Here is a 16,063-nt window from a genome sequence, read left to right on the forward strand (position 1 = left end):
TTTGTTTGTTAATATAGTGGTTAGAAATAAAAATATTTTTATTCAGGAGATTGTCTTACCTGGACAGAGTGCTCATGTGAAGAGCAGCTTCTGACAGTATGGGAAAAAAAAGCTTAAACTAAAATATGAAGATGCAGGACTAAGGAAGCACATGTATTGCATGTGTATCAACCATTAATGATACTGTTCTTCTTTTAAAAAATACCATTCTCATAATGAAAAAATGGCTAGGAAGACAAACTGCTTCAGAGAGAGACCATACAGAAGTTTAAAATGAAGAATGATTTTATTCATAAGCAAAAACAGAAAGTATTTGAATTTTTTTAAAAAAAACACACCTTCATTCTGCTTACTAGAGGATCTGTATATTTGGGCAGCATATTCTTAAAGTTTTGTGTATTTTATTAACATGTTTGCAACTTTATCCAGCACAGACCGCCACAAACAGTATCCCCCCCTCCCCCGGTACATGGTTATTATACAGCATATTAACACTATCTGTTTACAACTACAAACCATGATATAGCTGAGTATGATGAGATTCACCATTCTCTCTCATATCTGGGAACCTTTCAGTAGGGAAAGAAGAATATCTTGAACAGTCTGAATAAAGACACATGGCCTGTTACAGACTGCCAAAATAAAGCTGCTTTGGGTCTCTTTGGAGGTATGCTGTTTAAATGATGCATGCATCCTAAGAATCTGGAAGCTGCACCAAAGCTGCACTCCAGTGCTTAGGAATGGAGTACGGCTTTGGCGCGACTTCCGGACTCTTAGGACCCATACATCATTTAAATAGCATACCTCCAAAGAGACCCAAAGCAGCTTTATTTTGGCAGTTTGTAACAGGCCTTAGTATATTTGTCTCTTTTATATTACCTTTTAAAACACAGGATGGGCATGAAATGTTACAGCTGTCTTGTGTAAAATAAAAGCTTATGTCTTTATGCAACCAGCTGCATTAGTCTTTGTTTTTAATTAAACAGATCCTTATGGTGTATATTTCAGGAAAGTTTGTGCACAGCACAAATATAATGCAAATTGCTTTTTCAATATGCACCTGCTCTGAACAGATTTGCATGAGTACTTTTTTCAGTGCTAATTACAGATATCTAACAATGTATTTAAATAATTCTTCAGGTTGTTTAGTGCCTAAGATACGGTTGGTAATGTGAGGAAATGCTCCAGATACCATAATACTGACAAAAATCCGTAACAACTATATACAAGTATATTATGAAGAGATTTTGCTTTGGACAGACTAGACTTCGGAACTGAATAAGAAGCAAAGTGAATGTACACAAGTCATGTTTGTGAGGCTCCCCCTCCACCCCCATACTGTGCTGTTCAAATCACCGAAAGCATTTATAATGAGAAATTTGGATCATAGTTGTTAAGAAAGACCTTATTTGAAGAGATAAGAATCCAATCAATTTTACACAGATTGTACAATTCAGTTATTTGTTCTTCTTCATATATTTCCTTCAAGCCACAGGGACAAAAATAGATTAGAATACAGGCAGTACATTAAGTTCTGTTTTTCAAAGACAAAACAAAGAACATCTCCATGTCATTGTCCTAGTGTGACTTTCAAATTAATGGTTCAGTTTCTAAGGTAAAAGTTCCATACCTCCCAAAGCCAATTGCTCTTTGAAAGCAATATGGCATAATTTTATGGGGTGCCACCTTGAAAAATCAGTATCATTGGGAGGCGACTCTTCCCCATCCTGGTTGGGAAACCATCCAGGGCCAGTTGGTAGGTCTGATGAAGGGCCACAGAAAGGAGGTGAAGAATGTCCTGTTGTGCTGCTGGTTGGCTGCCAATGTGACAAGATGCAGGGCACTTTGTATTTTATATTAAAACTTTATATTTCAAGTTTCTAGCTGAAGCTCTGATGGCTTCATGGCAGAGCTAGCATGAATGTACTGTGTAATACACCAAAAGAACAGTTCCTATTCAGTTCTCCGTGTATAAAACTGCTAGTTGCCAGGATATGGCCCCAGGGGTCAATTTCACATGCCTACACCTATCTTCTTCACTAAGTTTGAATTTTGTTGTACAGTAGCTACTACACATCTCCTTTAAGAAAAAAATTGTTATATTTTTAACCAGCAGAACAAGTACAATCATCTATCCTGTTTTACAGGTAAATCATGTTTACCTGGTTCTCAAATAACCCAGTAACTTGAAAATCTGTGTGGTTTTCCTACTGCTATTTTGCTCAAATTTAGTGACAGCACAGGCGAGGCTGCAAAAACAGAGAAGTGAAAAAGTGTATCTCACCATCCCTGTTTAAGCACATGAAGAAAAATCCTGGTGGTGTTTCAAAAAATGAGTTACTGATTAGAAGTAATATAGCTCATAGGATGACTATTTTTGATTGTAGTTGCAGGTCCGGATACAATGAACAGTAATAGCAGCACATACAAGGAGGTATAGTTAGTATTTAAAGCCATCTACCCATCAGGTTATGGCAGAATCCATTTGTCCAGTTTATTCCAGGTTTTGCCCTCCACTCTAGAATTGTGGTAAGGCTATCAAAAACACTCTTTATTATGTTCTCATTTTATTTTACAGATATCTGACATCTTAATCTTTCAGTTAAGGCATAATACGTAATTTCCCCAAAGCATTTCAGTCTTGTTCAAGCCTGTGTTGTTCTAACATAAGGGCCTGACACAGATTCTTTAGATCCTCTGAGAAACCCACCCTCTTGAATAAGTTATTTAACTGGCCCTAAAGCAGGGCAGGAAGAAAAGTATTTCAAGTTACAGGGACCAGCCCTGTACCGAACTACAAAATATTCTGTGAAGTTGGAAATCTGATCAAGATGCAAAGCCCTGATAGTACTAGAATACCAGAGTTTTGTTGGACCATGAATAAAGAAACTTAATTTCTCTCAAATGAATACATACTGTATTTGAAAAAAGAAAAGGGGGGGATATATGTGTGCATGGGTATGTTAGACACAATACCACTGAAGTCCTTCTCAATAAATCAGAAAAGGTTAAAACTGTTTTTCTATAATTAACCAGACTGAGAAGCTACAATGTTCATATGATTTCAGAATATCAGCACAGATTGACAATGGTAACACTGATATGATCAGAAGAATAAATTCCTTTGGCCATAAATGTCACATCTGCCTTGATGAGTTCATTTGGTACAAACTGGAGAGTTCACTCAGAAGTGCCACTGTAATTATGACCAGTCCTTCAACTGAAGAAGCCCATTTATATGTAATAGAAAATAATCTGAACACTGTAAGGGATGAGTATTATGTAGTGCCTTATTCCTTTTAAAGAGAACAAATTTACAGTACCTTATTAACAACAGGATATATCTACTTCTTAATCCAGCTTCTCTGTTCTTATTGAAGTCAGTGCATATTAAAAGGATTCATCCACCATCCACATTGGTACATGATTTATGGGCGCTGAATCAGCTTGCTTTTGCTCCCATCTTGTTCGCTAAGTTTGAAGTGGGTGTAAGCTAAAATGCCAAACAATGTGCATGTAATTCCAAGGCCTTGATTAATTGACAAAGGGTCCTTAAATAAGATATACCCTCCCATGAGAGTGAGACAGAATTTGAAGTGTCCAAACATATTATAGCTGCATATTTCTGTTAAGGAACACATCTTTTCATCAATGAAGATTAAATGTAAAACATGCTGAATTCATTTAGCACTGTCAAGGATAAAATTCTGCTTAAATCCCACAGAGTCAATGGGATTTGAAAACAGGTTACGTAATTGTGCACAAGGCTGCAGTTAGTACTTACTAACCGTCCCCGTCCTGGTAACCCAGATTTTAAACAAAATTCCATCTAGCTCTCTGCTATCATAATATAACACATGTTTTTCATTCATTATATAACAATATTCATTTAATATACTTTCTATAAAACCTGGCATTTCATTATTGTAATCAGGCTGCTGAGGTATGGTACATACACACCCAAAAATTTGAATGCAGAAGAGTTAATCTGGCAAAATGCAATTCATCTGCTTAACAAGTTGATATTATCATTATTCTTTCAGCAATTAGTGCATTTTAAAATCATTTAAGATGCAAATGCATGCAGTTAGAAAATTATGATTATACTTTGGCTGAGCAAGGATTCAAACCTTGGTCTCCAGAGTCATAGTCCAACACTCAAATTACTACACCACACTGCTTATACTAAGTAACTCAATCACAAAGCTGACCGCTGCTGTCCGAACTTTAGACATTTCTTCTTTTTTTTAATTTTAAACATGCTACACTTCATAATATATTGTCATTTAATATACTTTCTATAAAACTTGGCATTTCAGGTTTTAATATAGTTTCTATAAAACCTGGCTAGGTTTTATAGAAAGTATATTTTATCCTTGAATGTCCCAGAAGCTTAGGTGAAAAGATTGAGAAATTGTATTGGCTTTGATCCAAAGATTCCTCTTTCTGAGCAGAAGCCATTTTCACCTTGTAGGGAATGACACTGATTTCGCCCTTTGTCAAAGAGGAGGGACAAAATGGATATGTAACAAAGCACCATGTATTTATTGATGGCCACTGGTCCTTACACCTTGGTTTAAAGGATCTGAAACTGGGGAAAGGTGTTGCCAGTCAGAATATACAATGCCAGGGTAGACCAATCAATATTCCTATGTGTGTAAGGCAATTTTCCATGGCCAGAGGGTTGGAATAATCACCATGATAAATTTCAGAGTAACGAATGACAGTGGAGCAGTGACTCTATTCTTGCATTTAGCCAAACTTTGAAGTAGTGATCCAAAGTGCTGAACTCTACTAGCTTGTATAGTACTTAAGAGAGCCAGTGTTGTGTAGTAGTTTGAGCACTGGACTATGATTCTGGAGACCAGGGTTCGAATCCCAACTCGGTCATGTAAACCTACTTGGTGATTTTAGACAAGTCACACTCTCTCAGCTTTAGAAGATACAAATGGCAAACCCCCTTGGAATAAATCTTGCCAAGAAACCCCCATGACTGGTTCACCTTAGGGTCGTCATAAGTTGCATACAACATGAAGGCACACAACAACAATAGTGCTTTCCAGCTTCAGGTGAAAGCCTAGAGAAGATTCACTGCTCCATTAACATCAATGCTTCCAGCTGCCACTAGAAACAGACAAGGAAGGGAAGATACTTGGTGACTGCCCTCACTCCCTCACAAAACAACTCAGTAAGATATTTTGTTTCCTGACTTATCTTCATGACCCAAACATAATTATTATCTGCAGGTGATCCTGTTTTCTGTACTTTATTATTTTTTCCAACAGAAAGTAAAACAAAAACAAAAACATAATGGGTAAAAGGGGAAAGGATACGTGACTGGTGAAGTATTCCCAATGATCCAGTAAATAGATAAGTTCACCATAAAGGCAATTACTCCAGACAGCAGCACCAGACACTGTGAATTAAAAAAAGAAAAGAAGTAAAAACAAGTTATATGAGATAAATGAAGATTTTCTACTCTGTCCCCTCACAGTGATTACTGAATTTAATGTTGAGAAGAAGAAGAGCATTTATTTATAATGCCCTTTTCACCAAAAGGTGGAGTATCAGACATAGATAATCAAGAATGCTACACAGAGACACACACAAATGTTAAGATTTTAGAAACAAAAAGCAAGATGCACGAAGTCTTACCACAGCAGAAGGTGTCCAGGGACCAAAAAGCCCACCTTCCCCAAATACTGGTTCAAAGAAGGGCACAATACACAACAGCATGCCGCAAGACATTGGAGCTTGGTAGTAGAGGAGCTGCATAGAGTTTACCTGCAGCTCATGCTGCTTTGCTCCTACCAACTGAAATTGAAGAAAAAAACATTAATAAGATCTGACATCCAGCTCTAAAACAAAAGTTACAAGTAATCTTATGTGCCTTCTACTAGATTACTGTGTTATTTTTTTTAATGTACATTACAAAACAGCACAGCTCCATTTATCCAGTTTACCTGAACATGCATTCATGTTAAATTGTTGGGATAATGTTTAATTTATACTTGTTTGCTACTTAATAGGGCTTGGATGCTGCAGTTCACGTAGACTACAGAAATCAATCTACTTACAGATAAGAAAAATCTGTTTGGATCTCCTCATGCATATGCAAGAACGCGATGCAAAATTACCTAGTAGAACACTTTCACACTACTGTAAATCTAGCACTATGATTCCATTCTAACCACTATTGCTGCATCCTATGGAATCTTGAGGCTTGCAGTTTGGTGAGATGGTAGAGGTCTTGAGAGAATTCTGAACATCCCTCCCTAAACTGCAAATCCCAGGCTTTCCAGAAAGTTATAGTGAAATCATAGCACTGTACTTGCGTATGGCTGAAAGCGAGACATAGGGCCTGAACAGACAGGCCAAAATAAAACTGCTTTGGGTGACTTTGGAGGTATGCTGTTTTAATGACACACACATCTTAAGAGGCCAGAAGCTGCACCAAAGCTGCACTCCAGTCCTTAGGACTGGAGCATGGCTTTGGTGTAGCTTCTGGCCTTTTAGGATGTATGCAGTATACCTCCAAAGTGAGCTGAAGCAGCTTTATTTCGGTCTGTCTGTTCAGGCCCTTAGTTCCTATGCACTGAAAGTAAAACTTTCTTCCAAGTAAATATGCACAGGATTGTGCTCTAACTGTTCAGATAACTCAACAAAATGGTGCTTCTCAATGTGGAGACTGATGATGCCTATGTTTGATTAGCAGAAGTATAACCTAAGTTTGATTCAGGTGTTTGCCTGAAAATGTGGATGGATACATGGATGAGCCCCATTCCTTGAATATCCCCATTTACCTGGCAAGGTGAGAGACCTCTCTGTGTGTGGTTCATGGAACCCATGACTTTCAAAAGCATTTGGCTAGCAGTTCCAGAGGTCCCATGACTAAGAATCTTGCCTAATCAGGGTGCATGCCCAGGTTCTGTCACCCACATTGAGGCAAAGGCTTGAATAGGGCTATTATCTAAGAAGAAAACACACTGTAGAGCTCAAGTAGTTGAAGGGAAAAAGCAGGGAGAGTATACTTCCACCCTAAGGAACTCACAGGACTTGTTACTCCCAGTGTCAACAGGCAGGGCACGCAATAAGAAATTCAAGTATTCCATTTCTTAATGCAGGCTGTTTGCTGTTTGTTGATCCTGAAAATACCGTAAGATAGCTTCACAGCTATTAAGTCTGAGATGTCATTCTTTCTATGAGTAAAATAGCAATGAAGTGGATAGCAATATTCTCATATATAAACTGCTTCACAACCTGCATTTTTCAAAGGAAAATCCCACTGAATTCTATGGGTTTTATAGGTGCCTTGTAATATGCTTAGGAATACAGCCTTACATATTTCCCATATAGTTTTTTTTAAAAACCACAAAAGAGCAGTGGTTTGAGATAGTAATGGTTCCTTTTAGAAATTATATAGCCTGTTGAAGCAGGAGAGAAGCAAGGTCATGCCATCAGCTCTGCCAACAGTTCTGGGTTTTTCCTCTCCATTAATTGCCAATCAGTTTCACTGGGTTCTTCCCTCCCTTAGCTGTCATTTTGGCAGAAGTCATTCCATCTGGCTGTAGCTTTTCCTCTTGTTTTATTTTCATCCCAGAGGGTACTTACAAAACCTTAGTAACATTTTGGCGAGGTACCAGATATCTCTGACAGGCCAGGCTGAATACCTCACCAAACCATAAATCCCAGGATTCCACAGGATGGAGCTATGACAGGTACAGTGGTGTCAAACTACTTTATTTTTTGCAGTGTGGATACATCCTTCCTTTCCCCTTCCATTCTTCACCCACCCAGTTTCCCTTTGTGTTGTGTATTTTAGAGTGAAAACCTGAGGGTGTGGGCTTTCTTTTTAACTGACCTGTAAGCTGCTCTGTGAGCTTTTTCTTTTTTAAAAAAAGTCTTAAATATATTTAAAAATAGATTTTATTTGTTCTGGGAAGGCCTGGATCAAAAATTCTACTTAGTGACAAGAAAACAGTCTTCCAAAACAGGATTTCATCTCATCTCCCATTCTGTAGCAGTGGGAATAGCAGCCACCTCCCTCAGAAAAGGTATAATGGAGTGATGGAAACAAACTGTGATAAGTTAGGCCTCAATTGAAGACTACAGTGGCTTTGAATAAACAAACTGTTCAGGTAAAGGCCATTCTACAGTGGTGTTTTATAATACATAATCAACTTCCTTTACGCTTATATACATGTACAGCTGCAAGCTTGGGGTGGAGTGCAAAAGAAAGGAAGTATAGTTACTGTTTCACAGCTTTGTAGAGTATTACACAACAATCTTGAAATAAAGGGTGAGCATAATTTTGAAGAATGTCGTATATATAACACACATGTTTGCCTGTTGCTTCAAGACAATTGTTTTGGTTCTCCTTTGCCATTTTATATTTTACTTTTGTGGAGAGTGCTGATATGAGCTGCAAGAATATATTTGTACCCAGGAGACTGGCTGTAAGAGAGGGACAAGCTGAAAAGGTGAGACGTACATGCATTACATTAAAATAGTTTATGTTTTCAATTTAAAACTGCATATGAAAAAAAACCCCTTTTAAAACTCACCACTTGATAAAGAGAGGTAACTAGAACACCGAGAGTAGCATAAATTATTCCAAGCAGGTTAAATTTCACATCGTAATAGGAATTTAGGAAGACACCTAAGGTGATTGGAATCTGTAAGAAAGAGGAAGAAATGTTATGTTTTCTATGCATTTTTTGCCACTACAACTCAGCAAAACAAAACTTCCCCTATTTGTAATGTCCCAAAATGCTGAAAACACAATTTCAACCAGAGATGCTGGTGCATTTTTATTAAGTCATAATTTCATAGAAAGCTAGACCACCACAGCTAAGGATATAGTTAATATATAAACAATACTAATGGTTAAGAGAAACAAAAGTCATGGCAACTAACAGTGTAAGTGAATGACACTTCCATCCAAAATGCATGATTATGATTATGGCCAAGGTAACTGACCTCACAATGCTGCCAAAATGATAAGCAAGGTTAGGATGGTTAAACAGTTTGTAAATGAAGAAGCATTATCTTCTTCATGGCGTGCCATCGGGAAAAGCAAGGCAAACACAAGACACATCACAGCTTTCTTCCTTTCTTATCTCTTATGCTGAAAAACCTATGCTCTCTTCGTTCCTCAGGAGCTTCAGAAGCCAGTGATTTTGAGAAAGTAGGAGAAGAAGGCAGAAATTCACCAGACAAACCTGGTTTAACAGAGTTGGGGCTTATTTCACTATACAGTAGACCCTCCACATTTGCTGGGGTTAGGGGCACAGGACCCCTGTGAAAGTGGAAAAACCACAAATTAAACAAAAACAAAATCCCACCTACTTTTTTAAACCTGAGATCACCTCTCTAGGAATGACTAGAGCCTCCAGCAACATCTGTCAAAAGCTGACCATAGAATCATGATGGAGGGCCTACAAATGCCTAGAGAAGTATTTTCTCTAGCTTTCCCAGCACAACTCTATCGCCAATTCCCAACATGGAATTGCACTGGAGGACCTAGGAACCCCTAGAGAGAAAATATTAATCATATCCACAAATAATCAAAAGCGCAAAAGTCAAAGTCGCAAATGTGGAAGGCTGACTGTACACTGTCTTCACAGAACACAACTTTTCAAAATGTAAAACGCCTAATTCTGTTAAGCGGAAAGGTGATGTGTGGACTGTGCACCTGCTCCCTCTTCCAAGCAGCTTGGTGGGCATCACCAGTTTGCTTTGAGCTATTAAGCCAGGAGTCCTATGGAATTCTGGGAATGATAGTTGGTTGTGGCACCTGAGCTCTCTGACAGAAGTGGCTATACATCTCACAAAACTACATATCCCAGGATTCCACAGCACTGAGTTATGGTCGTTAAAGTGGCGTCAATCTGCATTAATTTTTCAGTATAAATGCCGCTAAGGCCACTATGGCTGAGAAACTCAAAAGAAAAGCTGCTGACTGGAGTCAGCCGTGCTCACCTCAGAAATGGCCAACTAGGCCAAGGAGGCGCCAGAGAGAAGGCTGTTGATGCTCAATGCTATGGAATTCTGGGAATTGCAGTTTTGTGAGACATGTGGTGAGAGACAGTGTGGTGTAATGGTTTGAGTGCTGGACTAGGACACTGGGAGAGCAGGGTTTGAATCCCAGCTCAGCCATGTAAACGCACTGGGTGACCTTGTGTGAGTGACACTCTCTCAGCCTCAAAGGATGGCCATGGCACACCCCTCTGAAGACACCTGTCAAGAAAACCCTGTGATAAGGTTCGCCTCAGGGTCGCCATAACTCTGAAACTCTTGAAGGTACACAACAACAACAACAACAAGACATTTAGCCTTCTCTGTCAGAAAGCTTAGTGCCACAACCTTCCTTTCTCCCCCATTTCCTCCCTCCCTTCTTCCTCATTTCCTTCCTTCCTCCCCCCATTTCCTCCATTTCTCCATCCCTCCTTTCTTCCTCTCCACTTCCTTCCTCCCTCCCTTCTTTCCTTGGTCCCTTCCCCTATTTCCTCCCCCCCCCCTCTGTCTCTTCTTCTTCCCTCTTTCCTTCCTCTCTTCTTCCTGCTTTCCTTCCTTCCCTCCCTCCCGATTCCCTGCCTGGATTCCCTCCTTCCCTTCCCTCCCTCCCTCCCTCTGACCAGGGTGAGCTTGACGCGGGCGGGGAAGGCCTTTCCGTAGGCCAGGCTCTGGAGGAGGACGATGGCGGGGGTGGTCATGGCCTTGGCCAGCTGGTAGGTGCCGACGGTGTTGCTCTGCAGGGAGAGGTTGGTGAAGACCACGAAGCCGCAGAAGCTGAGCGCCAGAGGCAGCACCTGCCCCGGACGCAGCCGCTTGGGCGAGAAGAGGCCCAGCGCCTGGCACAGGCCCAGCCCCAGCCACGTCGCCGCGAAGTGCACCAGCGTCAGGCTCAGGTTGGGGAAGCCCGTCCGCACGTACAGCCACTTGTTCAGGAACACGATGCAGGTCGAGGCGCCCAGGTTCCCCAGCAGACCCAGACCCAGCCGCCAGGAGCCCACGCCGACAGCCATGGCCAACCACCCCGCCTCCCGCCCGCCAGCCCCGGACACGTGGCTCAGGAAAGGCCCCGGCTCCGCCCTGGAACAGGCCCTTCCCGCCAAGGGAGCCCCTGCCGCCCTCTAGCTCTCCCTGCTGGCTGCAGCCACGCTGGGGAAATGACCCGGCTTGGCGCCAATTCCACTCTTCCCGGCTATGGAACTCTGGGCCACAACAAACTCCAATTCCCAGAATTCCATAGCAAAGAGACAGAGTTAAAGCGGTGCCAAACCGGGTTATTTCCCCAGTGTGGATGGGGCTGCAGTTTGTGGTGGCACTAGGGTCCTCTGGGAACTGTAGTTTGTTGTAGCTCTGCTCTGGTTCCACAGCCAACTACAGTTCCCAGAATTCCATAGCCCTGATCCAAGCATGTAAGAGGAAGCCATGTCCCAAAACTGAGTGGCAGGGTTAGGATAAAAAACCCTTTTGTGTCCCTAGCTCCAAACAGGTGGGGAGTGATGAAGCCAACTCTTCAGCCTCCATCCATCCTTGGCAGTGGAGCACAAGAGGATCCAGCCTCCCTTGCCAGGTCTGCAATCAAATGTGGCAGCATGAATCCCACACTCAAGGATTCGCACCCAGGACTCCAGCCGACAGGGGCCAGGAGGCTGGTACTGTTGAGGGGGACACAGATGTGTCAGGAGTTAAAATAGCATACCTTTGGCCAACCATCCTCCTGATATATTGGGGTGGGCAAGTTGTTCTCCAGATGTTATGGCAGTCCTTAGATAACATGAACAAGTCAGAGATGATGGCAGTTTTACAACATCTTAAAGCTATTGATTGTATCTGACAGCTACTCCCGAACCTCAAGACTATATAGCACAGGAGCAGGTAGGGACACATAGTTTTGAGGTTTGGGACTAGCTGCCAAATACAATAATTACTATTCTACTGCTGTGTTTTCCGTTATACAGGGAGTTTTGGAGAATGGGAAACAGGCTTTTGACAAAGTCTTGCAAACATGAGTTGTATCCAGTTATGCATTGTTCAAACAGGAGGTGCTTCTCTCCTTCTGCCATCATCCATGTAAGTTGAATGGGGACAGATCTGTACTTATTTGTGTGTGTAGGTAACTTCTAAGGGTCTGGGGATCATTTGTGCCATCCTTCAACCACTGCCCCCTCCGCTGCTATAAAACAGCAGGATGGAGATATTAAAAACAGCATGGAGTTGGGGGACTGGGATGGAGTCACTAGGAAGACTTGGTTTCTTGACAGACAATCATGGTTTGGGCTGACTGTAAGGTTAGTTAAGTGTTAGTTGAGGGGGAGTTGAAGGGAATTGAGTTGAGAAAATAATATTTATTGACTGGGAGAAAAAGTGTATTGGAGATTGTAAAGAGGAAACTGAACAGTGGTGCTCCTAGGGTTGGTGTCACCTGCTGCAGTAACTCAGGGTGTCAGCCTCCAACTATTTCACACCATACAGGATCCCCAGTAATGCTGTTTTGCACTAACGTTACTTGTAAATCATAATTCCGGCCCTGAACAGACAGCCCAAAATAAAGCTGCTTCATGTCACTTTGGAGGTATGCTGTTTAAATGACACATGCATGTTAAGAGGCCAGAAGCTGTGCCAAAGCTGTGGTCCAGTCCTTAGGACTGGAGTGTGGCTTTGGCATGGCTTCTGGTCTCTTAGGATGCATGCATCATTTAAACAGCATACCCCCAAAGTGACCAGAAGCAGCTTTTTTTTGGCCTGTCTGTTCAGGCCCTCCCATATATAACTGAATGTAATGCTAATAGTTGTGACATAAACAACTAGCAAAATTAAATATATACCTTCAAATTACAATATCATAAGTACAACCTAAAAGTAATCACATATACATAGTGGATATTTCATTAAAATGTGATGTTTTTAAATAAAATTTAAAAAGAATAAATTAAAAAAAACAAATTCATTTTTTTTAAATTTAAAATTTTAAAATTTGACATTTTAATTTTAAAAAATTCTGGGGCCTCTCCTTTCTCCTCTCACTGAGCCTTACCCCGCTCCCACCATCTCTTAAAGCATTTTAGAAACTAATAAATGCCACAGCCCATTTCTGCAAAAAGCTAGGTGTTTGAGGAGCGGTGGTATCACCCCCCCCCCCCTTTTAGGGTGTCACCTGTGGTCTGCACCTAGTGACACCACTGACTGAAATGCCTGAAACTGTTACATTAGTGTAACCGCACCACGTTTGAACTATTCTACATGAACTACACTCTTGCTAAATGTTATTCAATAAAGTCAATGTTTCATTTTTATAACAGAAGCCTCTGCCTGAGTTCTAAACCATACAGACACATATAAACATGCTACCTAAGATACTAAACCTGTAAAAGGAAGACACTTGGGACCCAAGCCCTTATACATTTAGGGAAACCGTATAAAGGATGGATGCTAGGCAGGTGTAATTGACAGGGGACCTTCTATAATTGGAAAGAGGAAAAAGGTGGCTTCAAGGCAAAGAAAAGGAGGTCGTGTCACAGGGACAATTTGCTTTTTCTGTAAAAAAACCTTTTTGGTCTAGTAAGGGCCCTTGGGGACCACATATTGTCCTCAGGCTGCAGCTTGCCCATCCCAATATAGATACATAGTCAAACTATCAAAACTAGGGATATCTTTTTAAAAGCTATCCAAGTTAGTGGGGCTAAGTGGAGAATAAGCATCCAGTACTCACAATGCTACATATTACCTCCAATACCAGAGGCAGTATGTATTTCAGTAACTTGGGCAACAGGTGCAGGGTGCCATTACTGTCCTGTATATGGATTTCTCGCAGGCATCTGCTTGGCCACTGTGGGAACAGAATGCTGCATGGCATGTTTGTGATATTATCCAACAGGACTCTTCTGATGTTCTTCCATCCAAATTAGCTTGCCAAGTGGCATAGAAAAAGATACAACAGGACCAGAAGCTAAGATTCCAGCCAGAGTGTTTTCATCATCGTAAGTGCTGCATTAAGCTGTATTTGTGCTGGTATATATAGACCCAGCCACACAGTCTGGCAAACAAGGGTATTTACTTGAAATGACTGTTTACACACTTAAGTGCCAAAGATTTTTTTTCCTATTAAACCATTTGCAATTTTATTGAGAAAAATACATTTATATCTAAATGGTTGTCACTTTACATATACAAAAGTTGTTTATCAGCCACAATGCACTACAACATCATTAAGACATTTCCATACCACACACTGTAGGATGAATTCAAAGATTCCTGTCTTCATTATATTATACCACTCTTCAGCCCCTTTATTATCTAGAAAGACACAGTTAAGACTGAATTTCATATCCAAGAGGATCAAGACCTTGATCCAAAAGCATAAGGGAAGACTCCCTCAGTTTCTGTAGCAGCTTCCGGAGTTCATCCTTAGAAAACACCTGAAGGAAGAGAGAGATGGCTTAAGTTACAGATGCCTTTGTAAGTGTTCGCAACATAAGGATCAAGTTAATAAGAACATATTAAATATGAACAGTGAGGGTATTCATTCACAATAATCCCCCCCATGGGCCATGGATTTTTTTTTCAAAACAGCTTGTCAAAAACTTCTCCTCCTCCCTTATAATTACCTTCTGTTTGGAAGGCTTGCATCTACAGAGAAAATACATTCAAAGAATCAGTCACAAGGATTTTTAACTCCTAGAAATGCTATGCTAAGATAGAAATTCCATTTTTTATGTTGGGAGACTATTGATGCATTATATTTTCCAAATCTTCCTTCATACTCTCTCCTATTCTTTTTTAAAAAGCAAAACACAGTAACAATTACTCTGAAATATTTAACATAGTGGGTCCACACTGCTGTAGATCCACAACTGGAACATGACTTTTGCCCTCTCCATTTCCCAGCAACCCCTCTGTGCTGTCTGAGAAATTCTCTGAAGGATTTTCCAGCCCTCTAATGCCAATTTTGAAGGCATAGAGGAAGAGGAGGGATTGTCAACCTCCCAGCACTGCTGACAGAAGCTGTTCTATCAGCAGAATGACTCAAGAGGATTCAGAAAATAAAAGAGGCATGTGGGATGATGGGACATCACAGAGCTGTTCAACACTTTCTCCTGTGCTACAAAATATACAGGTGAAAATGTTAATTGATTGTATATAGAGCTGTAAAATGAAATACATTATTCTAAAAAGGGGATATATATTTCTACCATATTGGTAAATAACATATGCCCAAAACACAGAACCAATATACCTTTATAAATGTCACTGCAAAATATTTAGGTTACTGAACACACATAGCAAGCAACAATAGCAAATATACTGAACACTACAGGCAATGGAAAATGTACAAATGCTCAGCACTTTATAGCAAGAGCATGGGTTGATGTTCCTTGAACAGGGCAAAAATGTCCACTGCATGTGGCTGGGTTTTGAGCAGCTACAACATACTGGACTTCCTTTGGCAAGAGTCCAGGGTCATCTGTCATGTTGTCAACCTCAGTATGTCCAAATGCAGTTTTGTATCCTGCCGCTAGGGGAGGGTTAGCAAGTCTACAATATTGAGCAGCTGCCTGTTCTGTACCATTGGCAAGGTGGACCATGGGTGGTCAGGTAAGCATTATCAGAATGCAATCTTACCAGTTTGCTTGCATCTTGGCAGCCTCAGAAGAGGATCATGCTGCCAAAACAGAAAGGCATCCCCTACAGAGTAGCATTTATGACCAACCCTACAGCAAAAGCAACAGCATCATCCATCTTCTTGCTGAAGAGTAGGAGTGAAATTTCTAGCCTTTTATGGGATGACAAGAGAGGCCTTTGAGAAGGAACTAAGGGGAATTAAGGCAAGACTTTTAAAGGCATGAACAGAGTGGGAAAGATTCCTGTCAAACTTCAGCTTAGATTCTTGAATGAGGAACTGCAATGGTACATCGCACATATGTGTAACATGATTTCCCCCACAATATACACAGAAAATCAAACAAAGGAAGAGATTATTATTGTGTAGATGTTCACAACAAAATTGCCAAGCAGAGCCTTTAAAATGTGATGAAGTACTTAGAGCTCCCTGGTA

At 40.8% G+C, this 16,063-nt stretch overlaps 2 protein-coding genes across 3 annotated transcripts in view; both read right to left on the minus strand.

Annotated features, from left to right (window-relative positions):
- Positions 1-787: 787 nt before the first annotated feature.
- On the minus strand, positions 788-11,032 carry SLC35E3 (solute carrier family 35 member E3). The gene is made up of 5 exons (XM_089524153.1): positions 10,638-11,032; positions 8,565-8,675; positions 5,656-5,814; positions 5,334-5,416; positions 788-3,615 (listed from the first exon to the last, which is right to left on the minus strand). The coding sequence occupies exons 1-5, from the start codon at positions 11,025-11,027 to the stop codon at positions 3,429-3,431; spliced, it is 930 nt and encodes a 309-aa protein (XP_089380279.1). The 5' UTR covers positions 11,028-11,032; the 3' UTR covers positions 788-3,428.
- A 3,081-nt stretch (positions 11,033-14,113) lies between these two features.
- The window catches only part of NUP107 (nucleoporin 107), a 30,005-nt gene continuing 28,055 nt past the window's right edge, over positions 14,114-16,063 (minus strand). For both annotated transcript variants that reach the window (XM_089524154.1, XM_089524155.1), the window contains exon 28: positions 14,114-14,426. In XM_089524154.1, coding sequence (XP_089380280.1) covers positions 14,319-14,426 — 108 coding nt within the window. In that variant the 3' untranslated portion in view covers positions 14,114-14,318. The remainder of the gene's footprint in view (positions 14,427-16,063) is intronic.

Source organism: Sceloporus occidentalis, unplaced genomic scaffold, assembly GCF_023333645.1.
Source record: "Sceloporus occidentalis isolate IW3139 unplaced genomic scaffold, rSceOcc1.0.p SCAF_5, whole genome shotgun sequence".
Taxonomy (NCBI): Eukaryota; Metazoa; Chordata; class Lepidosauria; order Squamata; family Phrynosomatidae; genus Sceloporus; species Sceloporus occidentalis.